General features: G+C 39.8%; 1 protein-coding gene across 3 annotated transcripts; it reads right to left on the minus strand.

Annotated features, from left to right (window-relative positions):
* Positions 1-351: 351 nt before the first annotated feature.
* LOC105938590 (neuroplastin) lies at positions 352-23,577 on the minus strand. Of its 3 annotated transcripts, none has more exons than XM_012880393.3 (9): positions 23,342-23,577; positions 17,376-17,723; positions 16,068-16,236; positions 15,889-15,983; positions 14,497-14,630; positions 11,894-12,167; positions 8,548-8,569; positions 5,004-5,080; positions 352-1,339 (listed from the first exon to the last, which is right to left on the minus strand). In XM_012880393.3, exons 1-8 carry the CDS (start codon positions 23,430-23,432, stop codon positions 5,020-5,022), a joined length of 1,194 nt encoding a protein of 397 aa, XP_012735847.2. In that variant the 5' UTR covers positions 23,433-23,577; the 3' UTR covers positions 352-1,339; positions 5,004-5,019. The 3 variants fall into 3 exon arrangements, with proteins under 3 accessions (XP_012735847.2, XP_012735848.2, XP_036004210.1); XM_012880394.3 differs by having other exon boundaries at positions 8,548-8,557; positions 23,342-23,576; XM_036148317.1 differs by lacking the exon at positions 17,376-17,723 and having other exon boundaries at positions 23,342-23,560.
* Positions 23,578-24,863: the final 1,286 nt, after the last annotated feature.

Here is a 24,863-nt window from a genome sequence, read left to right on the forward strand (position 1 = left end):
GTCCTCTGTTTAGATAATACAACACTTAAACTTTACAATAAAATGAAAAAGTTGTAGATGGTAGTCGTTGTATGTGTTTGGAGCACTTGGAGTAGGAGAATTTGTTTTATTTGCGCACAAAAATCTCCCAAATTGTTGGATCTGGTTGTAGCAGACATAAATATCAACCTGCTCTTCTGACAGCTGTAAATCCCCCGTAATCTCACTAGATGGAGCTCTTCTCCAAATGTTTTCATGAAGAGCGTGGGTCCGTATCCTCCCCCAAGAAAAAAATAAAAACAAAAAACAAGAATAATAAAAAATACAAGAAAAAAACGAAGCAAACATACTAAACAATGAAACAGAAGATTATTTTTTTTTGTCTTAATATATTTATTGTTAAAAATGAGCTGAAGTCCTGGAATTTCTTGACATGTGTCAGCTCTGGCATGGGGCTCTCTCACGCCACCTCTCATGCCAGCTGATGAGAACTCATGCAGCTGTGAACGTATGCCATCGACGGTCTACGGTGATCCTACTAGTTTAAAGCTTTGTCACAGAGGAATAAGAAGCTGCAATGACTTTGACTTTATACTGATATGGATAATAATTGCATAGGATAATAGCCATGCTGTACAAGACACATGAATACAAAATAAGATGTTAGAATGATTAGTACAGATTAACTAAAGTAGATTTGTACAGTTCATCGTAATTCCTAACATTTAAGTGCATCATATGATATGAATAATCTTTATATTAATTGTGATCTGATACATAATTATAGTGATTTATTACATACAGTACATACACAAAGTAAATTAAACTTTTAACAATTTTAGAGGGACATTGCAAAGCCCTTAAATGTGATGTACATATATTATATATATATTTATATGATATAATAAAATGAATTAATGGTATGCAGAAGAAAGATAAAACTATACACATCTGTCATACCAGATTATGGTGATCTTTTCTTTTACATTGCAGAGTTTAGTTTTTCACAGTACAGTTTCTACAACCTCAAGGAGAAAAAAAAGGAGGACGGAAATACATTTCTGCGTCAAACAGAAGGTCAACGTTTTGCATGCATTACCTTATAAGTAATAAAAATATAAAATTAGTAATTAAGAAGGGGAAAAAAACTAAAACAACTGCATGCAGCAACAGTGGTTATGTTAACTCTGTAATGATTCGAGTACCTTCATGTCACACACCCTCACACGATAAAATAATAAGGCATGCCTCATTTAAATCCCCCATACCAACTCTTGTAATGGCAGATAGATTTTATGAGTGACTGATATGGAGCCCGTTCTTGTTTACCTTCATATGGTCAGTACATGAATAATGAGACCTGCAAACATAGAGAGGTGTCAGATCATTAAACCAGTCTGTCAACATTTTTGATGAAGACTTTATCTTGCAATGTCATATTGTGAGCTAGCGGCCCATCTAGAGATGCACTGATCTCAGGTTTTTAATCAAAATTTACCTGCCAATAAAATTTAAACCAACTGCTATTTCTCATTAAGAGCTCCGTATAAAAAAGTTCCTCCTACCTTCCTTTCAAAAATGCTAATTCAGTTTAAAAAAATTAAAAAACAAATCAAAATGATTGCTTTGTTTATATTTTTAACTGACCATCTTGTATATAGCTCTACAGTGGCTTCCGAAAGTATTCATACTCCTTGAACTTTTCCACATTTCACATTTCAACCACTAACATACATATATTTATTTCATTGGAGTTTTATGTGAAAGACCAACACAAAGTGGCATACAATTGATAAATAGAAAGAAAAATATACATGATTACTTTTTTTAGCAAATAAAAAACTAAAAAAAAGCATTCTGCAAAAGTATTCAGCCCCCCCCCTGAGTCAATACTTTGTGGAACCACATTTTGCTGCGCTAACAGCTCCAAGTCCTTTAGGGTATATCTCCACCAGCTTTGCACATCTAGTGACGGAAATTGTTGTCAATTCTTCTTTGCAAAACAGCGCAAGCTCAGTCAGATTAGACAGAGAGTGTTTGTAAACAGCAGTTTTTAGATCTTGCCACAGATTCTCGATTGGGTTTAGGTCTGGACTTTGACTAGGCCATTCTAATGACATGAATATGTTTTGTTTGAAACCGTTCCATTGTAGCCCTGGCTTTATGTTTAGGGTTGTTATCCTGTTGGAAGGTGAACCTCTGCTCCAATCTCAAGATTCGATTGAATTTGCATGTTATCTTAAGCCGGGCGTACACTGTACGAGTTTTTCAGTCGTGGTACTTATATACATCTCAAACTGTGCGACGGAACCGCGGGGTTTAAAAAGTTCACCGCTCACGATCTGTGCGGCGCGACGCTTGGACGAGACCGGACTGCTCACACTGTACGTCGTGTCCCCTCTGGGACCGCTCACTGTGGTGGCAGAGGCAGGGGAGCAACGGTAGGTGACAGGGACCCAGAGCAGGGGTTCGAGCCCAGCTCTGGCGAGGCCCGCAGGAGGCACCGGGCGTCAGGGGAACGGAGGGGAGAGAGGAGAGACGAGACGCACCGGCGGCCGCGCGGCACGGCAGGTCGCCTGGCCCGCCCCCCCAGCAAGCGGAGGAGTGCCGAAACAGGCGGACCGCGCGTTGCGCGGACCGGACGGCTCGCCCTCCCCAACACCGGCCGGAGGTTGCTTCAGGGACGCCCGCTTCCCTCCCTCCGCTGGCGGGGACGGAGAAGAGGGGAGGGCGCCCCCTCGTAGCTCTGCTTGAACAGCAGGATGCGCTCACGAAAACCTCACGACAGCCGACTGAATTTCAAACATGTTTGATTTTCACGATCGTCCGATTCCTGATCGGGAGGTAGTCGTGAGAAGCCAGTCCCCCCTCCTCCCCCCCTCTACGATCAAGCTGAAATTCGGCCCGATTCAAAAAATGCTCGCACGACTGAAGAATCGGCCCGAAAAGGGGAAAAACTCGTACAGTGTACGCCCGGCTTAAGCCATTACAAGGCCTTTGTTAGGTAAAGGTATAAAGCTTGGTACTCCTTATTACTCCAGACTTTTTGAATTGAGAAAGCTTTCGGGAGAGGAAGCGAAACGTCTTCAACTACGGAAAACAAGTCCAGTTGCTGTTTTTTACTTTTTTTGGAACCAATCTCAAGTCTTTTGCAGCGCCCAACAGGTTTTTTTCTAAGATTACTCAGTATTTGGATCCATCTATCTTCCCATCATCTCTGACCAACTTCCCTGTCTCTACTGAAGAGAAGCACCCCCAGAGCATGATGCCACCGCCATATCTGACAGTGGGGATGGTGTGTTCAGAGTTTAGTCTTGTCTTACCAAAGCATCTTCTTCCTCATGTTTACTGTGTCCCCAACATGGCTTCTGGCAAACTGCAAACGGGACTTCTGAGGGTTTTCTTTGAACAATGGCTTTATTCTTCCCACTCTTCCATAAAGACCACATTAGTGCACCGCTAATAGTTATTCTGTGGACAGATTCCCAACCTGAGCCGTGGATCTCAGCAGTTCATCCAGAGTCACCATGGCTGCATCTCTGATATGTGCTCTCCTTGTTCAGCCTGTAAGTTTAGGTGGACTGTCTTGTCTTGGTAGGTTTACAGTTGTGCCATACTCTTTCCGTTTCCGTATGATGGATTGAACAGTGCTCTGTTCAAAGCTTGAGAAATCATTTTACAGCCTAAGCCTGCTTTAAACCTCTCCACAACTTCAACTTCTCCACAACTTCTTGGAGTCCATGGTGCTGTTTGCTCCCCATTATTCTCTTAACCAATCTCTGAGGCCGTCACAGAGCAGCTGTCTTTGTACTGAGATTAAATTACATACAGGTGGACTCTATTCAGTCATTACTAACCATCAGGCAACTTCTAAAGGACACTGGTTGCACTCAGAGAAAGGGGGCTGAATACTTTTTCAGTTGAGTTGTTTATTTTTAACATTTTTTTTCTTAAATCATATATAATTTTATTTCTACTTCACAATTGTATACCACTTTGTGTTAGTCTTTCACATAAGATGTCAATAAAAGAAACTATATTTATGTTTGTGGGTGTAATGTGACAACATGTGGAAATGTTCAAGGGGTGGGAATACTTTTACGAGCCACTGTAATCGTGATTAGAATTACAAAAGATGCTGTCTCTGTGCGTTTATTCTACAGAAAGCAACTCTTCAGCCTAAAACTGAGATCCCTAAAAGGTCGACAATTTAAAATTCAACATGTTCTATGACGGGAAGATGGGAGGCACAGAAGGATTAAACAGAGCTACTTCTCTGTTGTTCCATTGATCTGCTCTGGGTCTCGCTCTCTGAAAGAACCACAGATACGTCTTAACGAATAGCGGCAAACACAAAGGCTTTTTAATTAGCTGCTTACACATCTCTGCTTCCTCTGTCTTTTGTAAACAACTCACTAATACTTTTTGATAGTTAACTCCTTTCATCAAGAAAGAAGAAAAGCAGTGTGACCTGGTCGTCGTTAAAGCTGGGTTCAGACTGTGTGATTATTAGCCATCTTAGCCAAAATCTTTCATCAAGAAGAGACTTTCTGGTTATCTTGCACTGGTGGTCATTAATGACAGACACACCAAGCACACATTTAGTTCTGTCCCAACCAACCTATGACAAATATCAAGCAGTGTCGGTGAAGTATGACTGTGGCTGCGACAGATGTATGATTTTTTCCCTCCTTTCCCACCTCCGCCTCCTCATCCTCCTCTTTTCGCCTTCCAAGTCCAAAACAGCCAAAACATGCTGTCCATTTATGTGTCTGTCAGATCTGCTAGACGTAATTCCATAATAAAAAGGGACAAATTATTATATATAACCATCCTTACAGTGAGACAATTTTTGAAATCACATATCTACCGGGCTTCATGTGGTGTTAACTGATCGGAGTAAAAAGATCGTGGACATTTCTCACCGTTCAAGCTAAATATCGGCGGATACCAGTCACTTAATGCCTTTCTCAGTGCATCTCTAGGCCCAAAGTTAACATTACCCCTCATAAATAAATACTTACTCTTCAGACAGGTTTCTCAGTTTGTGTTCCTCTGACGGAGATTCTTGTCTTTGTGGTTGTTGGTTGAATTAGTTTTCCTTAAACAGGAAGTAAATGACAGTCAGTTGTCATCTCACATAAAAGATAGAGTCATCAAAGCAAAGACCTTGCATTGCAATCTCTGATTAAAGAGACAACATATGGGGGTCAGTTTAAAAAACAAAAAGTTATCCGCTTTCTTTCTGGACCAGATTCTAAGCCAAATGCTTGTGCCACACTTTAAATAAGTAATCAACTGTAATCAGATCTCACTTTTTAGGGAGGGAGTCAGATCTTTATCCTTCAGTGCATCCTGTTCCAGACTGGGATCTGCTTGCCTTTTTTGTTAGGGCTTGTTCCATATTTAAGCAAATCAAATCAAATTCTGCAATTCGGTTAATGTGGCTAAAATGCAATATTGGTATTTCAGTATTACATTTTATCTTTTACTTTTTTATAACTGCCCATTAATTATCAACATTTTATTTACTTATCGTTTTAGCTGAGATTGTTGTGATTCTGTGGGGTAACTGTAATTTAGTCCGTTAGAATTTAGGTCATTACACTGTAGGATGACATGAATGTTATTTTATAAATTAACAGTATGACAGGAACATCAACACTGCGGATAATTATCTTATTTTGTATTTTTTCTTCCAATTGCAGTTGCACGTAAAATTATTCACCCCCTGTTGTAAATAAGATTTACTGGCAAAAAATATATTACAAGCGTTTCTCCAGATTAAATACAAATCTTAGAATATTCAACACCTTCATGACAAGCATCCTTTGGTAGTCAGCAGGGCACCCTTTTGCTGTTATTACTTTCAGGAACCATGATTCAAAGCTTCAAATCAGTTTCTGGCAACGTTTCAAAGGACTCAGCTGACTCCTCGTGGGCGACGGCCTCCAGTTCACCCATAATCTTAGATTTGTGTTCTGCAAATCATCCCAGAAATTTTCAGTACAAGTCAAGTCAGGCAACTATGAAGACTACTCTAGCTTCTAAAACCAAGTCGGGATTTTTACAGTATGCTTGGACTTCTTCACAGACTCCATATATATATATATATATATATATATATATATATATATATATATATAATTTGATTGAAGCCATCTTGATTCCTCAGCCCAGAGCATCACTGAGCCACCAACATGCTTCACTGTAGGCAGGGTGTACTTGTTAGCATGTGTTATTCTTCCTCCTCCAGATTTACCATTGATCCATGCAGCCAAAAGGTTCCAACTTCGATTCATCGGGTCACAGAACAGCATCCCAAAACCTCTTCGGCTTTTTGCTGAGAAGCTGGAGTTGACTTTTCTTAAGCTATAGGGTCAGCTTTGGTACCTGTCTTGTTGTTCATCAAGACATGAAGCCCTTTACTGTTCAATATTTGTCTCACTGGGGAAGCTGAAACCTCAGAGGTTGCTGCCACCATGTCTGGTTGCAGATTTCTTGCTGTAGGTCAAAGGGTTTTGACCACCTGCCTCCTCAGGAAGCTGGTGGCAGTCATTGATAGTTTTCTCTTTCTGCCATGTCCAGGAGGTTGTAGCCACTGTTTTTTTAACATTAAACTTGCAAATTATGCTTCTAACAGCATCAATCCCAACATTCAGGGTCTTTGTCATGCTCTCCATGCTTTCCTTTTTTCAATTATTTTCCTTGTTTATCCAACGCATTATTATTATTATTATTATTATTATTATTATTATTATTATTATTATTATTATTATTATTATTATTATTATTAGCCTTAATTCTCTGGGAGTAGCCCTAATTCTAACATGAAATAAAGCATTACCATCACCAGTCTAGGTATTTTATCTCAAAGCCACCTCATGGAACTAATAAAGCTCTTAACTGGCGTGCCTGAGACCATACCTAATGCAAATGAGTGCCCTTATGAAGACTTATATTCACGGGTTGAATAATTACGAGACTGCAGCTGTCATTGAAAGTGGGATTTAGTGTTTCCGTTGGATAAAATAATTGTAACATTACAATGTATAGTATATAAAATAGCCACAGAGGTGCCTTCATTTTGGGTGCAACTGTACAGTGAAAATTCTTTTCCAGCAACAAGGAAAACACTGTGAGGACTTTTTACAAGATACATACAGAGAGCCTCAAGTGAAGCTCAGACGAGTCAGGTAAACCAGATCAGCGAATGCGCTACCAGGGTATTAAATTATGACATGTCACATACTGTATATTACAGCTTTATTAGTTTTTTTTCATTAATTTGATTGTATTAACTTAGGAACGATAACAGGAAGCATACATTTTGTGCCGTGTACTCATGATGACAGGGTTATTGTGGGAACTTTCCTAATAACAACAATAAGTCTTGGCAGATGGTGGACAGGTGATAAAATGGACACAAGATCTATGTTCATCTACGGAGGCATGCACTACATCTGTAGCCAGTTATAATTTTTTTATTATAATGTTATTTATTATGATGCTTTGTTATTGCTCTAGAGAATTTATTCCATTGCAACCTGTCCAGTGAGGATTATTGTTAAAAAAGGCATGATAATTAATCAGTCTATCTACAAAAACGTTACATTTTATCGTTCCTATCTGCTTTTAATAGAATGCAAAACAAATCACAAAAGTTTCTCTTTTTTTTGCTGGTTGCTCAGGCACCCGTTGCTGCACACTGCTGGTAAGATGGCTGAAAGACGGTCTCTGTTCTTTTCCCTTGCTTAAGAGAAAGAGAAAATTTTCCATTCCTAATTTTAAACATGCATCGGAAAAACCAACGTTTTCTCCAGATGTATGGTGTGCAGAGTAAATCAGAGTTACCCCACAACAACATGTTGCTGCACACTGTAGTTCAACTGGCTGAACGGAAGACATTTTCCAGATTAATGCCAGAGGGACCAAAGTATTCTCAGGCTGTATGGAGCACAGATTATGGCAGCAGTGTCCCTGTTGCTGCACACAGCCAGTCAGGTGGCTGAAACAAGGCTCTTACACGCATCTCTTTTTCACAGGAGAGACATTTATTTATTTATTTATGAATATTTTTGATTGCAAAATCATAAACAGTCATGGTGCTGAAACTATGTCAACTCTGTCAGCAAACTATTTTATATAAAAGAAAATAAAAAAATTAAAATATATTAAACATTACATATACTATACATTTTTCTTTGGAAAACTATGATATTTTGACGCTTTTACTCAAGGTTTATTCCATGAAAACCCAATATAGGCTCATGCCTAATGGGGATAACCAAGTTTAAGGTTTAAAACGGTCACCCCTTTAGCATCATAAAAACACATTTATTACTACGTCAACAATGTCGATGTTAACCTTTGACTCAAAACAGGCCTGTTCTGCTATCTACAATCCGGAGATTTATTTGACATCTGAAACAGTAACACTGCAACCGTATGCTCTCTGACCCAGATCTGGAGACACCATTTACAGTCAGGATAATCTACGACAAAACACACACTACTTCACAAAGCTTAACACAGACAAGGCAGCACAGGCCGAACATTTGTACTTACACTGGTCCAGCTAGGTCGTCATCTGTGGCAGCAGGGAGAAACACGGAGAAATGAGGGAGTAGCAAATGAGTAAAACGCTAATGAAATAACAAGAGGTGAACTTGTAACACACAGAGCATTTTCATTTCTGCTACATCTTCTACAGACTGTGATGGAGCGAAGATGCGGCCTAAAGAAGAGCCTCACACGCTGAAGGAAAAAAAGCCCTGACTGAATCACTAACAGTAAAAATATGAAATAAAAACATGTAAATGCATGAGCAGGTAAGATTACACACAAAGGTTCGATTTTAAACAATATGCTACCGTCATGCATAGACAAGCATGAGTTCACCGAGATTCGTGAGAAGCAGTTCCATCAATATCAGCCCTCTATTAGTGGTTAGAAGCAGTGTGAAACAGACAGCAGGAGTGACTGATAAACACAAACCGTCTTTACTTCAGTACACTGGCTAGCTGCTGCCACTGGAAGTGTATTGCACACATATGGAGTAATCAGTTTGGAAAATTACAAAAAAACAAACAAAAAAAAACTGAAACTTAAGCTGTGCTATGAAGTGGAGGAAGATGAGGCTGAGTGTGCATTAAAATTCAGACAGCATGCAAAGTCTCACACTTACCACAAACATGGTTTAGGTTATGCAATTTAGAAAAGGAGGAGGATGGGAGATGTTACAGCAGTCTTTCAAAACATTCATCAGCCAAAACTAATTTCAGTTTAAGAAAATAACCTTGCTGTGTGACTCGCCTGATCCACAACCATTTAAAATCCTTTGCGTCCAACACTGGGTTCTTATAAAATTTCTATTTGACAGTTAAAAGATACAATCCTGGGGATTTGAGCAAGAACTATTTCTGATTCAGCAGTGGGATTTTAAAGGACAAGGGCCCATTTGAATTAACTGTTTCAAAATCTTTGTTTCTTGGACTTCCTAAATCTTGATTAGATTGTGATGTTTGATCAAAGCAGTTTATGAGAGTTTATGATTTAGATGAACTTATTTTGTTCAAAATAAATAAAGGTGCTTCTGGGATCTAGTTTAGGAATCACAGGACGAGTTAAAAACACTGATTCAAGAGTGTCGAGCAAAAAAAAAAAAAAAAAGGGAAGAAAATGTATCTTTTTAATATTTTTGAACTAGTGTACGTTCATGTGTTTGCAACTGAACCCAAAACAGTCAATGATTTGGGATAAATAAAACTACATTTTCACTTTATTTCAAAATTGATAATGTTTTCCGTCATACCGTTCCTACTTTCTAAGCATGTTTTCATGAGATTCTCTGCAGACCAGTAGGCCTGACGCATTTAAAATGGACGTCACCCACACAATTGGTATTGCAGGCTAGCATGATGTGATTGGCTAACTCAAAGCTAACGGTACCGATCACAGGTGCTGTGAAACCATGCATTTTTTCACACTTTCACCCATGGATCGATATGTGTATTTATTCACTTTAAAGGAACCTGTTTATGCTCCTCCCTTTCAATGTATTTTCATGAAGTTGTTATGGTTATTGCATCCACTAGAGGGCAGTTCTGAGTTATATCCCAAACTGTTCAGAGAACATGGTGGCTGTGGAAGCAGCCGTGATAATTTACATTTACAGAAAGAGCAATAAAAGTAGGCTGCCATTAAATAAATGTCTGTGGATGGAAACGTTCCACCAGTTCTGTCATCTTCTTCATCGTCCTCTTCTTTCATTTCTCAGAATAGACGTGAACTAAAGTGTGCCACACTGGCCCAACATTTACCAGTGGCATTGCTCCGTTTGTTTTGCTTTTGGACATGGACGTTCACCCAATGACCGGCCAAAATACGTGTGATATAAACGCAGAAGATGGAAAGAGGGGTCCATCAGGGTATTTGATGGCAAGCATAAATGGGACGTAAAACTTTCATACACGGCCATTATGGCCTCGAATGTAATAGGGTCATCAGCTGCGGTTACGACTGATCTCAGCGACTGAAACAAGTTTCCTCCACAGCAACTCTAGTTTTAAATATCAGGTAGCTATTTAGTATTGCTGTATTTTTTTTTACTGTGAAAACGCTTCTTAAAGGCGAAATGTTATTTTTTTTGCAGTTTAGAAGAACAGTTATTATTGTATGGATTTGAAAATACTCTACCAAAATATACCCACAATGATTATATCACTGTAACACAAAGACCAAATAAGATTATGTATGCTTAATTACAGGTCAGAGTTTAGATATTTGGGAAAGACAAATTAAGGCGTTTGGAAATATCTCCTGTTGCAAAAATCTTTTTTAGGGTCGAAACTAATGGAACACCTACAAACTGAAACATACTCTGGATCTATGTTTAAAATTATTGTGTAAATCTTGTGGTTCCAAGATAGCATGCTATTTTTACTCAAGGTTATCATACAATGAGAAACTCATACCAGTCTTTGTCTAATTCAGATGTGGTAAATCAAAGAAAAGGAGGCAAACTTAATATGAATGAAGATAAAACAGTGTTTTTTTTTCTCTGTTTTCTTTTTTCAGTAATGAAACATGACAAATTCTGCAAACTCAAACATTTTATCAAACTCAGTTTTCCTTACCCCATACTTATCCAGCCCTGAAGTCTCTGTAAAATGTAATTTCATATTTTCCAGTCCTGCGTAGAAACCCTGTTAGCATTCCCAAATGCTACAGCTATGTATTTCTCTTTAACCTTAAAAATTCTGTATTTCTATACAGTGACAAGACACAGCCCTGGCTGTTCAGTCACTCGCTGTATGTTGGATTTAATCAGTATGAGACAAAATAAAAATGTTTGAGAGGAGGTCACCCAAATATCATTAATACATAGTTTATAATGTACCTGGACCCTCAAAAACAAAGTAGCTAATAATATTAAGAGTCACACAGTGGCACTGCTGAGTGTCCAGCTATACAGTGAGAGTCCCTGTTATGTTTCCAGAAGCATAAAAAAGTCACAATATCCCTGGAAATAAATGAATAATTGAAAAAGTCCACATCTACAAGAATGCAAGATCAGGTTACTCATTAATATTAAATAGATAGCACTGTTCTGTGAAGTGCAGCCTTCTGCAACAGTGTCTGTGTTGGGTCTTCATGACCAGACTGAATTATTAACTGCAATTGCAGCGCTTTAATAAGTGACTTCTCTACTCTCCCTGTCAAATAACTAGAACACAAACCAGAGTCGAAAAGTTGTGCCTTCTTTAAACAAAGGGACTCTTCGATTAAAAATGTAAGACTTAACACAAAAGCTACTGAAGAGATCAAAGATTAACAAGAAGACCTAAACATCTCTCCCCAAATGCACTGCAGACATACACTTGACACTTGAACATCGCAGCTGGTGACCTACCGTCTTGTAAATCTTCTGGCTTCTTGCGCTTCTCGTAAACAACGATTATGACCACCAGGATGATGATCTCAGCCAAAACGCCCAGCAGCGGCCACAGCGGTGCCAAGAGGCTGCGCACCCTCAGCACAGACCTCTCATTGTGGCTGCCGATAACGTTGGAGGCGTTGCACAGGTACTCGCCAGGGTCCAGGTTGATGTCTAGGTCGGCAATTTGCAGCTCTGTGTAGTTCTCCCTGCTGCTGGTGAAGAAGCGCCCGGTTGTGTTGTCAATATCCTGATAAAGGGGCGGGACAAATATTTGGTCAGAATTCCTCAAGGTTTGGCAACATAAAAGCAGGTTATTTAATTGTTGATGATGCAGAACCATGCAGATTTTTTATTGGCACCATTGCTAAAGATGTATAAATAGACGTAAAATATGTTTTTTTTTCCTTATTGCCTGGTGAGATTAAGGCACAGAGATACTGATAAAAATGCAAATCTCAGAGGGGAAAATATCCCACATCAAGAAAGGACAAGTTCCAACAATATCACCAGCGTTAAATTCCCAGGCATCCCTGCTGTTAATGCTCTGTCCATCCCTCTTTTGTCAATAGGACAGCATTTAGTCTTCTACTATTACATTTTACAAGGTTTAAACACACAGAGAAATCTTTTAACTTTTCTTTCTGTGCAATCTTTCTACATGGTCCATAGTACCATCTCCTTTATTATGCGCCCTTCTCTTCAGCCCACCCCCACACGGGTACAGTACGTTTTAGGTCTAAGGTCTGAGATTACCATCGAAGAAGGTTGATTTGGTGTCTAATGAGAAATTTCTGTGTTGACTTGACTAAATGTTGTGTATGATTATCCCTTTTAAAGACCCAATGAGGAAAGATTTTAGCTTTCTGGCAAACTCCACCAGATTTTTATCTAAATCTCCTGGTATGACAAAGAGGTCACGATACCATGTAATTGAACATGGTTCAATGGCCTGAGAAATAGAAACCACAGCACCACACATCCTTCACACAACAGGGAGTATGTCATAAAGACTTTGCCACTCAAGATGTCAAAAGATTGTTTTCTACCTATTTTTCCATTCCTAGACACTCTGATTGATTTCAAATAGTAAAATGTATTCAAGAAAAAATGTTAGGGCACATTAACTTCATAGAACTTCTCAGAGCTGCTAATAAATTAAATACTGTGGATTTTGCCCAACACAAAGTAACTCCTTTAAATTGACTTTTGTACTCTTTTGTACTCCCCAGCTAAACGGACCCAACTTAACCTTTCAATTCTTACTGACCACTCAAAGCCACCGCCAGGAGGTGTTTCGATCTGCCAGGCATTTCTAGGTCGGTCAAAACACAAACGATGTAAAGATAAACCAAGCAGGGAGGAGCCGAACTGGACTGGCCAAACCGAGTAGGGTTGGTGGAACAGCGGCTCGTTTTTCCGGCATGGGATGACTCTAGTGTGATGGAAATTATTTATTTTCAGGCTTTTTACACCTACTATGGGGGTGCTAATAGGTGCGCAGGACTATTTTCAACTTTCCACTAGTTAATGTTATTAATTCTTTCACTTTGGTTTGACTGTGGTGGAATAGGTAGTGTTTAACTCTGTTTTTTTTTTTTTTTTTAAATACACTATACGTATTAGATTATCTTTTATGCAGCGGTCACTTCTACTTAAACAAATGAACAATCTGAGCCTCATTGCTGACTCACAAGGAATCTCTGAGAACCCACAGTATTACATTACAGTCGCTAAACAAATGGTGGCTTAACTAAAGTGGATTTTGACTTCCTAATCTTCAGCCCTACCTTCTGCTCAGATAGCTGTTCGAGTCATGCAAGTTAACAGTTTTAACTTGGATTTGGGAGATGTGGTAACATCCTGTTCACAATGGTGGGGTTTTAGAGGCTTAGGAGGTGTCCCGTATTGATTTTTCCAATCAGGATTTTTAATGCACTGCTTTGAGTGAAACATTTGGTATTGGCTTGTGTTGTATTTAGAAAAATTTTAAAGATCATTTAAATGTTTCGATTTTAAAAGCAAAAAAAAGGAGTAATGTGCTGGATTGTCTGTGTGGGTTTTTGAGCTGCTCATCAGATTTTCTTCCAACTTCCATCTTTTATGTGAATTAAGTTGCTGTGTTTTATTCTAAAGGCATGTAAGCTTGTACAGGATGTACCCTGCCTCTTCCTCTTTTATCACCTGGGAAATTCTCCAACCCCCTAAGACCCTCCACGGGATCAAGCAGGAACAGCAGATGCATTGATGCATGTAATGTAGGCAATAAAATAAACTAGTGATTAATATCTAATATTATTTATACATACCTCTTTTTACACATTACCTTTTAACATAAAAAAACAACTTAGAGTGACCATGACTATTACCAATTCCATATTCGTAGCTATCAGTGATAGGAAAATGTAATTGTAATTTTTAAATAATAATAATAAGAAGAAGAAGAAGAAGAATAACACATGAATAGGATTTCCATAAATAGTAATATATGTTTCAATTGCAGCAAATAATATATCAAAAATAAACATACAATTAACAAATAAATGCATTTTAATGAAATTCATAAAACTATGAAATACCCTTGGGCCAGTGTGGTCGATCTTATGCCAGGTCCAGACGGGGTGAGGATAGCCCACAGACTTACAGTAGAGAACAGCGCGTTCGCCCTCGTTCTTATTCTCACTACGCTTATGGCCTGTAATCAAGGGGGCGGCTGAAACAAAGACAAAAAAAAAAAAACGGACATTCCTTTAAAACGAAATGGACAGAATATATTGCAGATTTTAAAAATGTATTTTCAACTGAAAGTTAAGAGCGACAATAAAACCAGAAAAAATGTGTCCACAATTACAAAAGTAATGGCATCAATGTACCAAAAAAAAAACTACCAGCTACAAAATATTTACACAGCATTACATAATTATTTCCATACACACACGACCACTGCTTAGAAGTGGCATGCTTAACTATTTTGACAAATTTTCCATTCCAGTTATCCTCAGGGTTGTAGCTCATTGCCATATTATTTATTTTTAAGTTTATGGAGCTAAGATCAGCTAAAAATTATATTTAAAAAAAGAGATTACAACTGACAGTTACCCAACAAACCAGCAACACACAAAATAGACAAAAGTGAGTCCAGTCTGCCTGTAATTTACCATTGTGGTGAAAGACCTGTTGTCAGACAAATATTTTTCAAAGCAACAAAATTCTGGCAGATAAAAAGTTTTTTGTTCCAGTTTCAACCAGCATTATTATTTGGATGTCAATTAGTGTCAACGCTGTACTCCCCAACAAATGTGCAATCACAATATTAGAGAGCCCAACAATGGTTGTGCTCACTTTACTCCACATAATCTGTCCGTACTTGTGAGGCTTTAACTGCACTGCTGTAATGTAGTTGTCCATCTATAGTTAGTTTCCCCCATGACAAGCTTTAAAATGACAGTTGTTCTTTAAGCTGACAGAATGCATACTAATGGAGCCTAATATTAAATTCAACATTAAATATATCCGTCATAAATTTAATCTATCCATTAAGAAGCATGTGATAGATTTAAATGTTAAGACTTATGAATTGATCTATGAATTTTGTGCTCTAGGAAATTACTCATTCCTGCCTAGATGAGCAGAAATGCTCCATTCAAATAATAAGTACACCTTCCCAAAATCTAATTTGCCTCCATTGCGATGCATGTGTGACAGCAGAAAAGGCTGACCGGATTTTACTGTTGAGACATAATCCCTTGCCATCAGGCAAACAAGACACCATCTGCTGCCACTGAGCCGGGCATTGGCTGGATGAAGGTGTCAAGGGCGCCGGCTGCCCCTGAGCAGCCAGCAGAGCCGTTTGAAATCACAGGTCCCCACGTGACAGGCCAACGAGGGCTCAAGGCAGCTTTGACTGGTGACAGATCAAAATGTGGCCCTGAAACGGCAAATATGCCCGCAGCTCATAAATAAACACCTACATTTTATTTCGATGGTGGCGTTAGCAGAAGGGGCCATTTCAAAGTTGTAGACACATATGTAGACTCCAGCATCGTCTCCCCTTGGTCTGTTGAGCCTGCAGATCAGAAAAGAACCCCACGTTTAGCCACAGCAGGCTGCCAAGAGCTTGCATTTTATAGTCATGCATTAACGTCTCCACCTATATTCAGCATTCTTGTTTGGGGTGCGCGTTCCCTCGATCTCCTCCCCATTCTTCATCCAGTAGCTCTCCTGCGGGGCACTGTAGGCGCTGGTCAGATTGCACTGCAACAAGATGCTGTCCATCCCCGCAGTGATTGTGAACGAATCGGTGACAGAAATCGATGGCTCTGTAAAAGAGAGACCGCTCAGCAAAGAAAAATGTAATGCCTGCCCCGATTTGTTGTTTCGGGAAGATGTAAACAAGAATATACAGACTAGTCCCACCAGGCATCCTGATATCACCACTCTTTAAGCAAACATAACAAAGGAAATGTTGAAAAAGCAAGTAAAAGTCAATAAATGTTTATTATTATTATTATTATCCATTATGCATATGTGAAGCAAATGAGGAATAAAAAAAAATAACAGGTTGTGCTGCTCAAATTACTTTTGTTTAGGATTCTATCTTAATTTTAAAAGTTGTCTGAAACTTGGATTCTGTAAAAAAAATCTATGTTTGCCCATTAGTGCAGGTTGATGTAAAAAATGTTGAATTTTTGGACTCACTGTTAAAATTTGCTTTGTTTTAATCTAATAAGAATTTATTTTTTATCTTGGTAAGGAAATTTAAAAAAAAATCTGGTAAATAATTCTAATCTGTTTCCTTTTCAAATAGCTCTAAACTTATTTATTCTTTTGTTGGTTAAAAACTATATGAGTTAACTGGTTTTGGAGAATCAACATTGTTGATATAAGAAAAGAATTATAAATATTATCTATTATTTATTTGATATGTTGCAGTGACATGTGTTGATTTAGAAAATAGTGTTTTTATTTCTTCCATGGTGGTATTGATCTTTATCATATTTTAAACGTTGGATACCTTATCTTACCGTAACAAAGGGATTACTGCTGCATTTTCACCTTGTGGCTTAATCTACTTAATATCTATTTAACTTCTTTTCATGGTGATTCCTGTATTTTGTCTCTGTTTTCACAAACAAGCAAGTCAAACCTACAATTTAAAGAAGACAATTAAATTCCAAGTTAAGAAAAATGCAAAGAAATGTGTGGAATGATAAAGGAATGAACACAGGGAATAAGGGGGAAGGTGGGCTCTACAGGATGGATGGACATCGAAGGACTGACCGAATAAAAGGGATGAGCTGCAGACGATAATACAACTAGGCTCTGCTTTCCTTCATTTTCAGATCTGCAGGGGAGGATGGCACCTACGGAGGAAGCTACTGGTCCTCTGGAGAGTTCTGAGAGGAGGCTGAGTCACACAGGAACTGGGTGGGTGGGTTGCTCAACACTGACCACTCACTCTGCAGCACAGTTACAGTGGCCTGAGCTCGGATCCATGTGGTGGCTGGGTTTTGGTGGAGGTTGTTACGCCGAGGGTCGTTGCTAGCTCGGCACTCGTACGTCCCGGCGTCATCCAGGGTGAGATGCGAAACGCCCAGCACGCTCACTGAGTTGACGCCGTACGCCGTGCCGATCGACACCCGGCGCCTGCGGGCGCCGTCCCACAGCTGCCTGAAAGAGTCCGCTCGGTTGATCTCCGAGTACCACCACTGGATTTCTGGGGTGGGGTTACCTACCACGTCACAGTACAGCTCAAAGGTGTCGCCTGTGAGCTTGGTCTCGGACAGAGGGGATTTCACAAAGCCCGCTGTTGGGTGGCATATCCGGAGATCAATCAACAAAAAAAAAAAAAAAAGAAAAGTAAAGAGGCTAAATAAGGAATGGTTAAATAAAAACAGGCAGCAACAAACAGAAAAGGAAAAAAAAAAGAAACTAAATAAACAAGACGGCGTGTCTTAAAAGCAAGAAAACGATGGGTGGGGAAACTGTTTGAACTTCCTATAAATTATTTATCTTTTAAGCTTTGAGAATATTAGTCTGGCTTAACATATTTAAATCTTAAGTTTTAAATACCATTATAAAAATGTAATAAAATCATTTTCTTTCATTTATTTATTTATTTTTTTTGTCTGTTGTAATGCGCCTGCAGTGACGTTTTTTTGTTTGATTTAAATATAAGTTCACAAATTATTCAAAACAAACACACAATAACCTCAACCCCTGTGACACAAAAATATGAAAAACCCACATGACACTATAAGGATCACTAATGCATTGCATTTTAGTCAGCAGCTGAAGACATGACCTCACGTCTGTCTGAGCCATTATTGCTGCTATTCCTGGGAACCCTTAATTCAATTCTGCCGGGACGTCCCTTCGAGGCTCCTCTCACCTAATTTGTCCAATTAATGATATCTGCAGCCGCTTGGTGCAGCGCTGAAATGTAAAAAAAAAAGTCCTTTTATGTGACCTTGTCATGTGCAGCACTTCATGTCTGCTTAATGAAAACATCATTAGAGATCTCTAGATAATTACTCATTGATTAGACATCAGGAAACAAGCACCACTACTATTAAAGGATTCAAATCCCTCTCTATTTGATGTAAACGTCAACAGTAAAACAACGGGTTGTGGCTGAACAGAAAAGATGAAGACGAGGAGGGGGACAGGGGCTACAGACAGCGTGGAGAGCCTGAGACTGAGAGATTTATACAAGCTGCGCAGCTCCTGCTCTCTGGGGAGCGTGTAGGCGCATGGTGATAGACCCCCTCCGTTTCCATAGGACTGCACTTCGGCAGCAAAGCAGGAAAATGAGCCGCCAAGGAGATTCGGTGGATCGTCAAAGACAGAAAGTGTGACGCTCAAAAATAGGCCGTACAGATTCCAGCACTACGGGGAATAAAAGAAAATTCAGTTCTCAGCCCAGAAGTGCTGAGAGATGGGTGCTGTCGCCTCCGATAGACCAGATGTGTCAACACTGCTGAGCTTGTGGCCCTGTCCCTCCACACCATTGAGCTGTAAATGTCAGAGGGTGTGGTCATGTGGAGGCTGATGTCAGTTTACTCTGGGCCACTGGTTATATCTAATATCTTACATGCATTATTGTGGAACTAGGTAATCAACCCGTTATTTTTCATTTAGTCTTGTATCAATTAAAGCATTAAAAATATCTAAAAAAAAATTACAGTCATAAGGTTTATGTTCTTTTTTGAGTCAAATGAATGCAATGCAGCCCCACTGAAGTGTGAAGACCAAGGTCAAAGGTGAGCGCAGCAGAAAAAAACAGCTATATTCCACAGTCAGTATAACGTTCCTCACAAAAGCGAGTACACCCCTCATGTTTTTGTAAATATTTTACTATACCCTTTAATGGGACACTGAAAATATGAAACTTTGATACAATATGAAGTAGTCACTGTACAGCAAGATAACTCAACACTTTGTCATCAATGTCTAAACTGCTGGAAACTAAAGTGAGTGCATCCCAAAGTGAAAATGCCCCAAATTGTGCCCAAAGTGTCCATATTTTGTGTGGCCACCATTATTTTCCAACAGCGCCTTAAAGTCTCTTGAGCCTGGAGTTCACTAGAGCTTAACAGGTTGCCACAGAATCCTCTTCCTTTCCTCCATGAGGACATCCAGGAGCCGGTGGATGTCAGAGACCTCCGCCTCCTATTGGTGGACGCTCCTGAGATGCTCAGTAGAGCTTATAGGTCTGGAGACATGCTGGATCAGTCCAGCCCTTTGCCTTTGGCTTCTTTAGCAAGGCAGCAATTGTCTTCCAGGTGTATTTGGGGTCATCATCATGTTGGAAAAGTGCCCTTCAGCCCAGTGTCTAAAGGAGAGAGGATGCTGCTTATGTCACAGTACATGTTGGCATTCATGGTTTCTTTAAGGAAATGTAGCTGCCAGCCACCTGCAGCACTCATGCAGCCCCACAGCATGACACTCCCACTACCATGCTTGACTGTGGGCAAGACGTACTAGTGTTTTTACTCCACCACACACTCTGGACACAATCTGAGCCAAATAAATATATCTTGGTCACATCAGACCACAGGATCTGGCTCCAGTAATCCATGCCCTTGGTCTGCTTGTCTTCAGCAAACTGTGGGCTTTCTTGTGCATCATCTTTAGAAGAGGCTTCCTTCTTGGACGCCAGCCATGACGACCAATTTGATGCAGTGGGTGGCGTATGGTCTGTTCACTGACAGGCAGACCCTCCCAACCCTTCAACCTCTGCAACAATGCTGGCAGAACTCATACTGTACGTCTATTTTTATACCGAGGAGGGAAAATGACAAATTGGGCACAGTTTGGACATTTTTACTTAGAGCTGTATGCACTTATGTCGCCAGCAGTTTAGACATTAATGGCTGCGTGTTGAGTTTTCTTGAGGGGACAGAAAAGTTACAGACATACAAACTGAACACTGACCACTTTATATTGTATCAAAGTTTCCTATCTTCAGTGTTGTCCCATAAAAAGGTAGGGCTGGACAATATAGAAAAAAAGCATATCGATATAATAGAAATCATACTGATCGATGTCGATAATTATCAACAAATTCAAAACATATATTTTAAGTGCAGGCCATTTTATGCTGTTGCTTAGCGACCTATTTTAGATACAGAACACACAAACACTGAATACAGACTCAACCCTTTATTCCACTAACTTTTTACCAAAACTGCAAGTATTCAAAAAATGAAAAACAAACATGCTCTCTAAATTCTTTGAAGGGGGCGGAGCTTGTGGTCGGAGCGTTCCTGGGTCTGTGTTGTGATTGGTTGGGAGGATGTAATGACTGTAATATTAACCTACATGATAGGCTAGAATGCAAAAGGAAGGAAAACTGTTCTATTGAACTTTTTATTGACTCTTTTTTTTCTATCATCGACATACGTCTATCAATCGATATATATTGTTATTGAATTATCTTCCAGCCCTATAAAACGGTATAGTAAAATATTTATAAAAATATGAGGGGTGTAGGCTACTCACTTATGTGAGGAACTGTATGTAATGTTTCATCTTTGTACAGCGACCTCTTACTTATGAGCAATTAAAACACAATTACTATTTCACAGAATGTAACTATTATTACCTAGTCATCAGTAAATTGCTCAAAATGCAATCAGAAAACACTGACAAATAAATCTACAGGAATGTATCCCCATTTAAACAGACATCCGTAAGTCACCAAGGCAACGTTATTGAAGTGCACATCTGCAGTCATGTCCGAACAGCTCATATTTTATCTGTCAAACATGTACCAATGCTGGATAACAATATTAGAATTTTTCACTAACAGTTAATTCTACTGATTTCAGAGTTTTGCTTGTTAAAAATAGGATATCGGGGAGTTTCAAAAAGCTCTGAGCTTCAAAGATGTGGGAGACAAGAGATTGTCTTTGATGTTAAATATAACAGCAACACTAATTGGACCCGCGACTATTTATCCACTGCACAGATAATGGGGAGATTCATAAAATCATGGCGAGAGTCATTGTTCAAGTTATTCTTCAAGCAAACATATCACACATATATATTTTTTTAATCGCCCCATTTCTCCTTGATACTGACAATCTGACATTTGTTTCCTTTGTCAATAGATATAGAAATACATTTCATGAGTTTACTATAAAGGTTAAGAAGATAAACCTTGATGCATAGAAGCAAATCATCTTGCAAAAGCTTCATTTTCAGTTCTGATTTATAAACTAATACTTCTATTGAGTAACCAACAGCACATTTTGGCATAGTCAATGTTTCAATGAAATAAAAATAATTTTACCTAAAAGAAAATCCGTAAAATAAAATAAAAAGCCAGACTGAAGTCTTTTCAGATTCCATGCTACCTTTTTAAAAAAGTCACCCTTTAGACTGAATATCTCAGTAAATGAATCAGTTTTGGTAATTGCGTGGCTTTTATAAAAACCTTATGAAGAACCAGGGTTGCCCTGGTCGTTGCTCCTCAGCTTTGAATGACATACAAATCAGCAGGAAACGTCAATGCCAATATTTAACAATCATAGAAACTCCCTTGGCGTTAAAAAGTCATGCCTAGGAAAACAGAAAATGCAGAACGTACATCAGCTGTGAAAATGACCTGCGGCCTTCTTACCGGTCGGCAGTATTACACAATCAGCTGACTTCACCTCCACTGCATCATACTTGAGATCTAATTGTGCTGAATTGTATTGATTTGACCTGTTAGTGTTTATAATTTCATAACAATTGGACCCGTGTGTCTTGCACGGCGCCTTGCGGCGGCCTTTATTGTTGTTGCTTGATGCCATACGGTGACCTGAAAACGCTAAGATCACAACGTCCATCTCTCTGTCCGGTTCAAAGCGAACACATAGCAAGCCTGCTCTTCATCAGCTATTCCTCAGATGTTAGGCGGCTGTGTGCGCAGTAGGTGATGCGTAACGCAGTCCCACACGCGGGCCACTCCAGGGGAGGCCAAAGCTTCTGACTCGTCCTCACACGGTGCCCGTAATGCGATCGAAGCAGCACTTCACCCCGGCTGCAACAGCTACGGCTGAGAGAAGGGCTGTGCTGCTTTAATCTGTTTGTTGGGGATGAGATTTATGAGCAAGAAAGGGGGTCCGTGCTGGAAGATCAATCCCATTCTGCAGCACAGAACATCTCAGAGAGGAGTTAACAGATTTGTGGGACATTAAAGCCTTGGTTCCCAGTGCAGCATCTCTCTCTCTCTCTCTCTCTCTCTCTCTCTCTTTTGCTCTCTACTAAAAATAGAAGCATGCAGCAAAATGGACCGATGCTATTTACAGAGCCGTACTCCTGAAGTCCTACATCTAATTACTCAGGACCTACATGATGAGCTCTGTTTGCAGCATGGACTGATGCAGAGAGAGGAGGCAGATGTCTGAGCACACGGATGGGAGCTGACTGCGGGCATGCATGTGTGTGTGGGGGAGGGATTTTTAAACTTCAGGACGCAGCTTTATCCCCCAAACTAATGAGAGGAACCTGTGGTTTTGCTGACCGGCTGCGCCGCTCAGTATTCAACACCACACGTCAAAGGACATTTTAGGGACGCCGTTCAGGGCCTCCGTTTGGCCCACTTCAGCTTACCGAAAAACAGATTGTAACCCATTAATGATTCATTGACCCTTCAGCTTAACGCTCGGGAAACAAACAGCCTTTTTTATTATTATTATTTCAGTTTTCCTTCTCATGGGCGCAGTTAGTTTTTTTTATTATTATTTATTTCTATCCAACAGCAACGTTGAGGAATTTTCCTGTAAGGTTAAAAAAATATCTGTCATATTTAATTAAATATGTCTGCAAATGAGCCACTGCAGGCGTTTATTTCCACCCTTAAAAACCGCATTCCGGCCCTGACGTGAGAATGTCAGGCGCGCATTCTTTCTCCGAGCGGAGAACGTCTCCTACCGTTCTGGGAAGACACGGACTGCAGCATCAGCGTCCCGAATATCGCCACCGATAAGGACATGACTGCGGCTCTCGGCTTGCCGGGGATCATTCTTTCGGAGGAGGGTTTGCCGGAGAGATGCCGGTGCGGGAGCGCTGAAAAGGTGACCCAGGCGGTGGTGGTGGCGGCGGTGATGCGGGACGGATTCGCCGAGGCTCCCAGACGCTTCCTGCGGAGTGACGTGGAAGGAGGAGGGGAAGTGTCGCTGGGTAGAGGATCGGGAGCCGGCGACGGTGCTGCTGCCGTCCACCTGAGCGGCTCTACTGAGTCAGTGTCACTGCTGCTGATGATGCCGCTGCCAAGGAAGGTACCACCTTTTTTTTAATCCGCTGTTAGATCCTAAATCCCGCGAGATTTCGAAGTAACTCACGGATGGCAGGACCAATGCTCGTTATTACGCGATGTCCAATTACAAAGGGGATAACAAAACCATGATGGTGTGTTTTTGTTGGTCACGTTCATTTTACAGAAATGCTCGCTAGAAATGTTTATTGTCGATTCTCGTCCTGCTTAATTTTATTCAAGTGGAGCGCTGTTGCTATGGCTTTTTGGCATCTGCCATCAATTAATCTCTCGAGTAGGCTACAAGCGACTTCTAGTACGTAAAACAGTTACTGTGCTTTCAATCAATTAAAGTTTACTTATATAGAAATTACTGATAACAATAATAGCAACAACAACTTTTCAGAGAGTTGTTAGTATCCAGCAGTTATGACCCATTTCTACTTTCCTTTTTCCTTCTGGGCAGAGCGCTCTCGTCCTGGAGAGGCTGGGTTCCAGGTTCAACTCCCAGTCTGACTGCCAATCTGCTTCCCGGAGCAAGAGCCTTTGCAAGACCCCAGAATGCTTCACGGGCGTGGCACCTCACTGCTTCCTACGGGATGCCTTAGACACAGAGGATACATTCGATTGTAATGAATCTTGCACTGACAATAACGATTATTATTAAGTGAAGGGATCCCCCGTGTCCCCGGACCTTTCCTTTCTGCCAGCAGGTGGCGCTCCAGGAGTATCCACGGTTGTGCTACATCATGTTACTGGTTGTGTTTCTTCAGTTTTATCTTTTTATATTTTCATTGAATTAGTTCAGATCATGAGTTTTAAGTTTTAATTGTCTGGTGTTAAAACTTGTCTGACAATGATAGCCAAAATGTCAATTGATAACCTAATTTATTAATGCAAAAAAAATAAATAAAAAAATGACCACATTATTTTTTGTGGTTAACATTATTGAAATGTTAACACAGCACACGTGTTGTGGATAGAGGGGAAGACAAAACTGTGATATCAAAGAATCATTGCATATATTGATTTACCAACTAAACTTAATTGAGTCTTATTTCGATTCTCTATTGTTCAGATTTCTAGCATTATTTAAGAGTATATCCTTCTAGAGTTGAAAAAAAAAACAGAGTCGTAAGTCATAACAAAAACATGACAGAAGTAGCGTCACATATAACCCTTTAACCATTAAGCATTCCA

Source organism: Fundulus heteroclitus, chromosome 2 (assembly GCF_011125445.2).
Source record: "Fundulus heteroclitus isolate FHET01 chromosome 2, MU-UCD_Fhet_4.1, whole genome shotgun sequence".
Taxonomy (NCBI): domain Eukaryota; kingdom Metazoa; phylum Chordata; class Actinopteri; order Cyprinodontiformes; family Fundulidae; genus Fundulus; species Fundulus heteroclitus.

Bases quoted from the DNA above. Each gene is read 5' to 3' on its own strand.
- LOC105938590 (XM_012880393.3), bottom strand. From the start codon at position 23,432: ATGATCCCCGGCAAGCCGAGAGCCGCAGTCATGTCCTTATCGGTGGCG. The intron at 16,237-17,375 runs GTGAGTGGTCAG...TCTCTTTTACAG, and splicing joins CACTGTAACTGTGCTGCAGA to AGCCATCGATTTCTGTCACC. The intron at 12,168-14,496 runs GTATTTCATAGT...CCCCTTTATCAG, and splicing joins TCGACCACACTGGCCCAAGG to GATATTGACAACACAACCGG.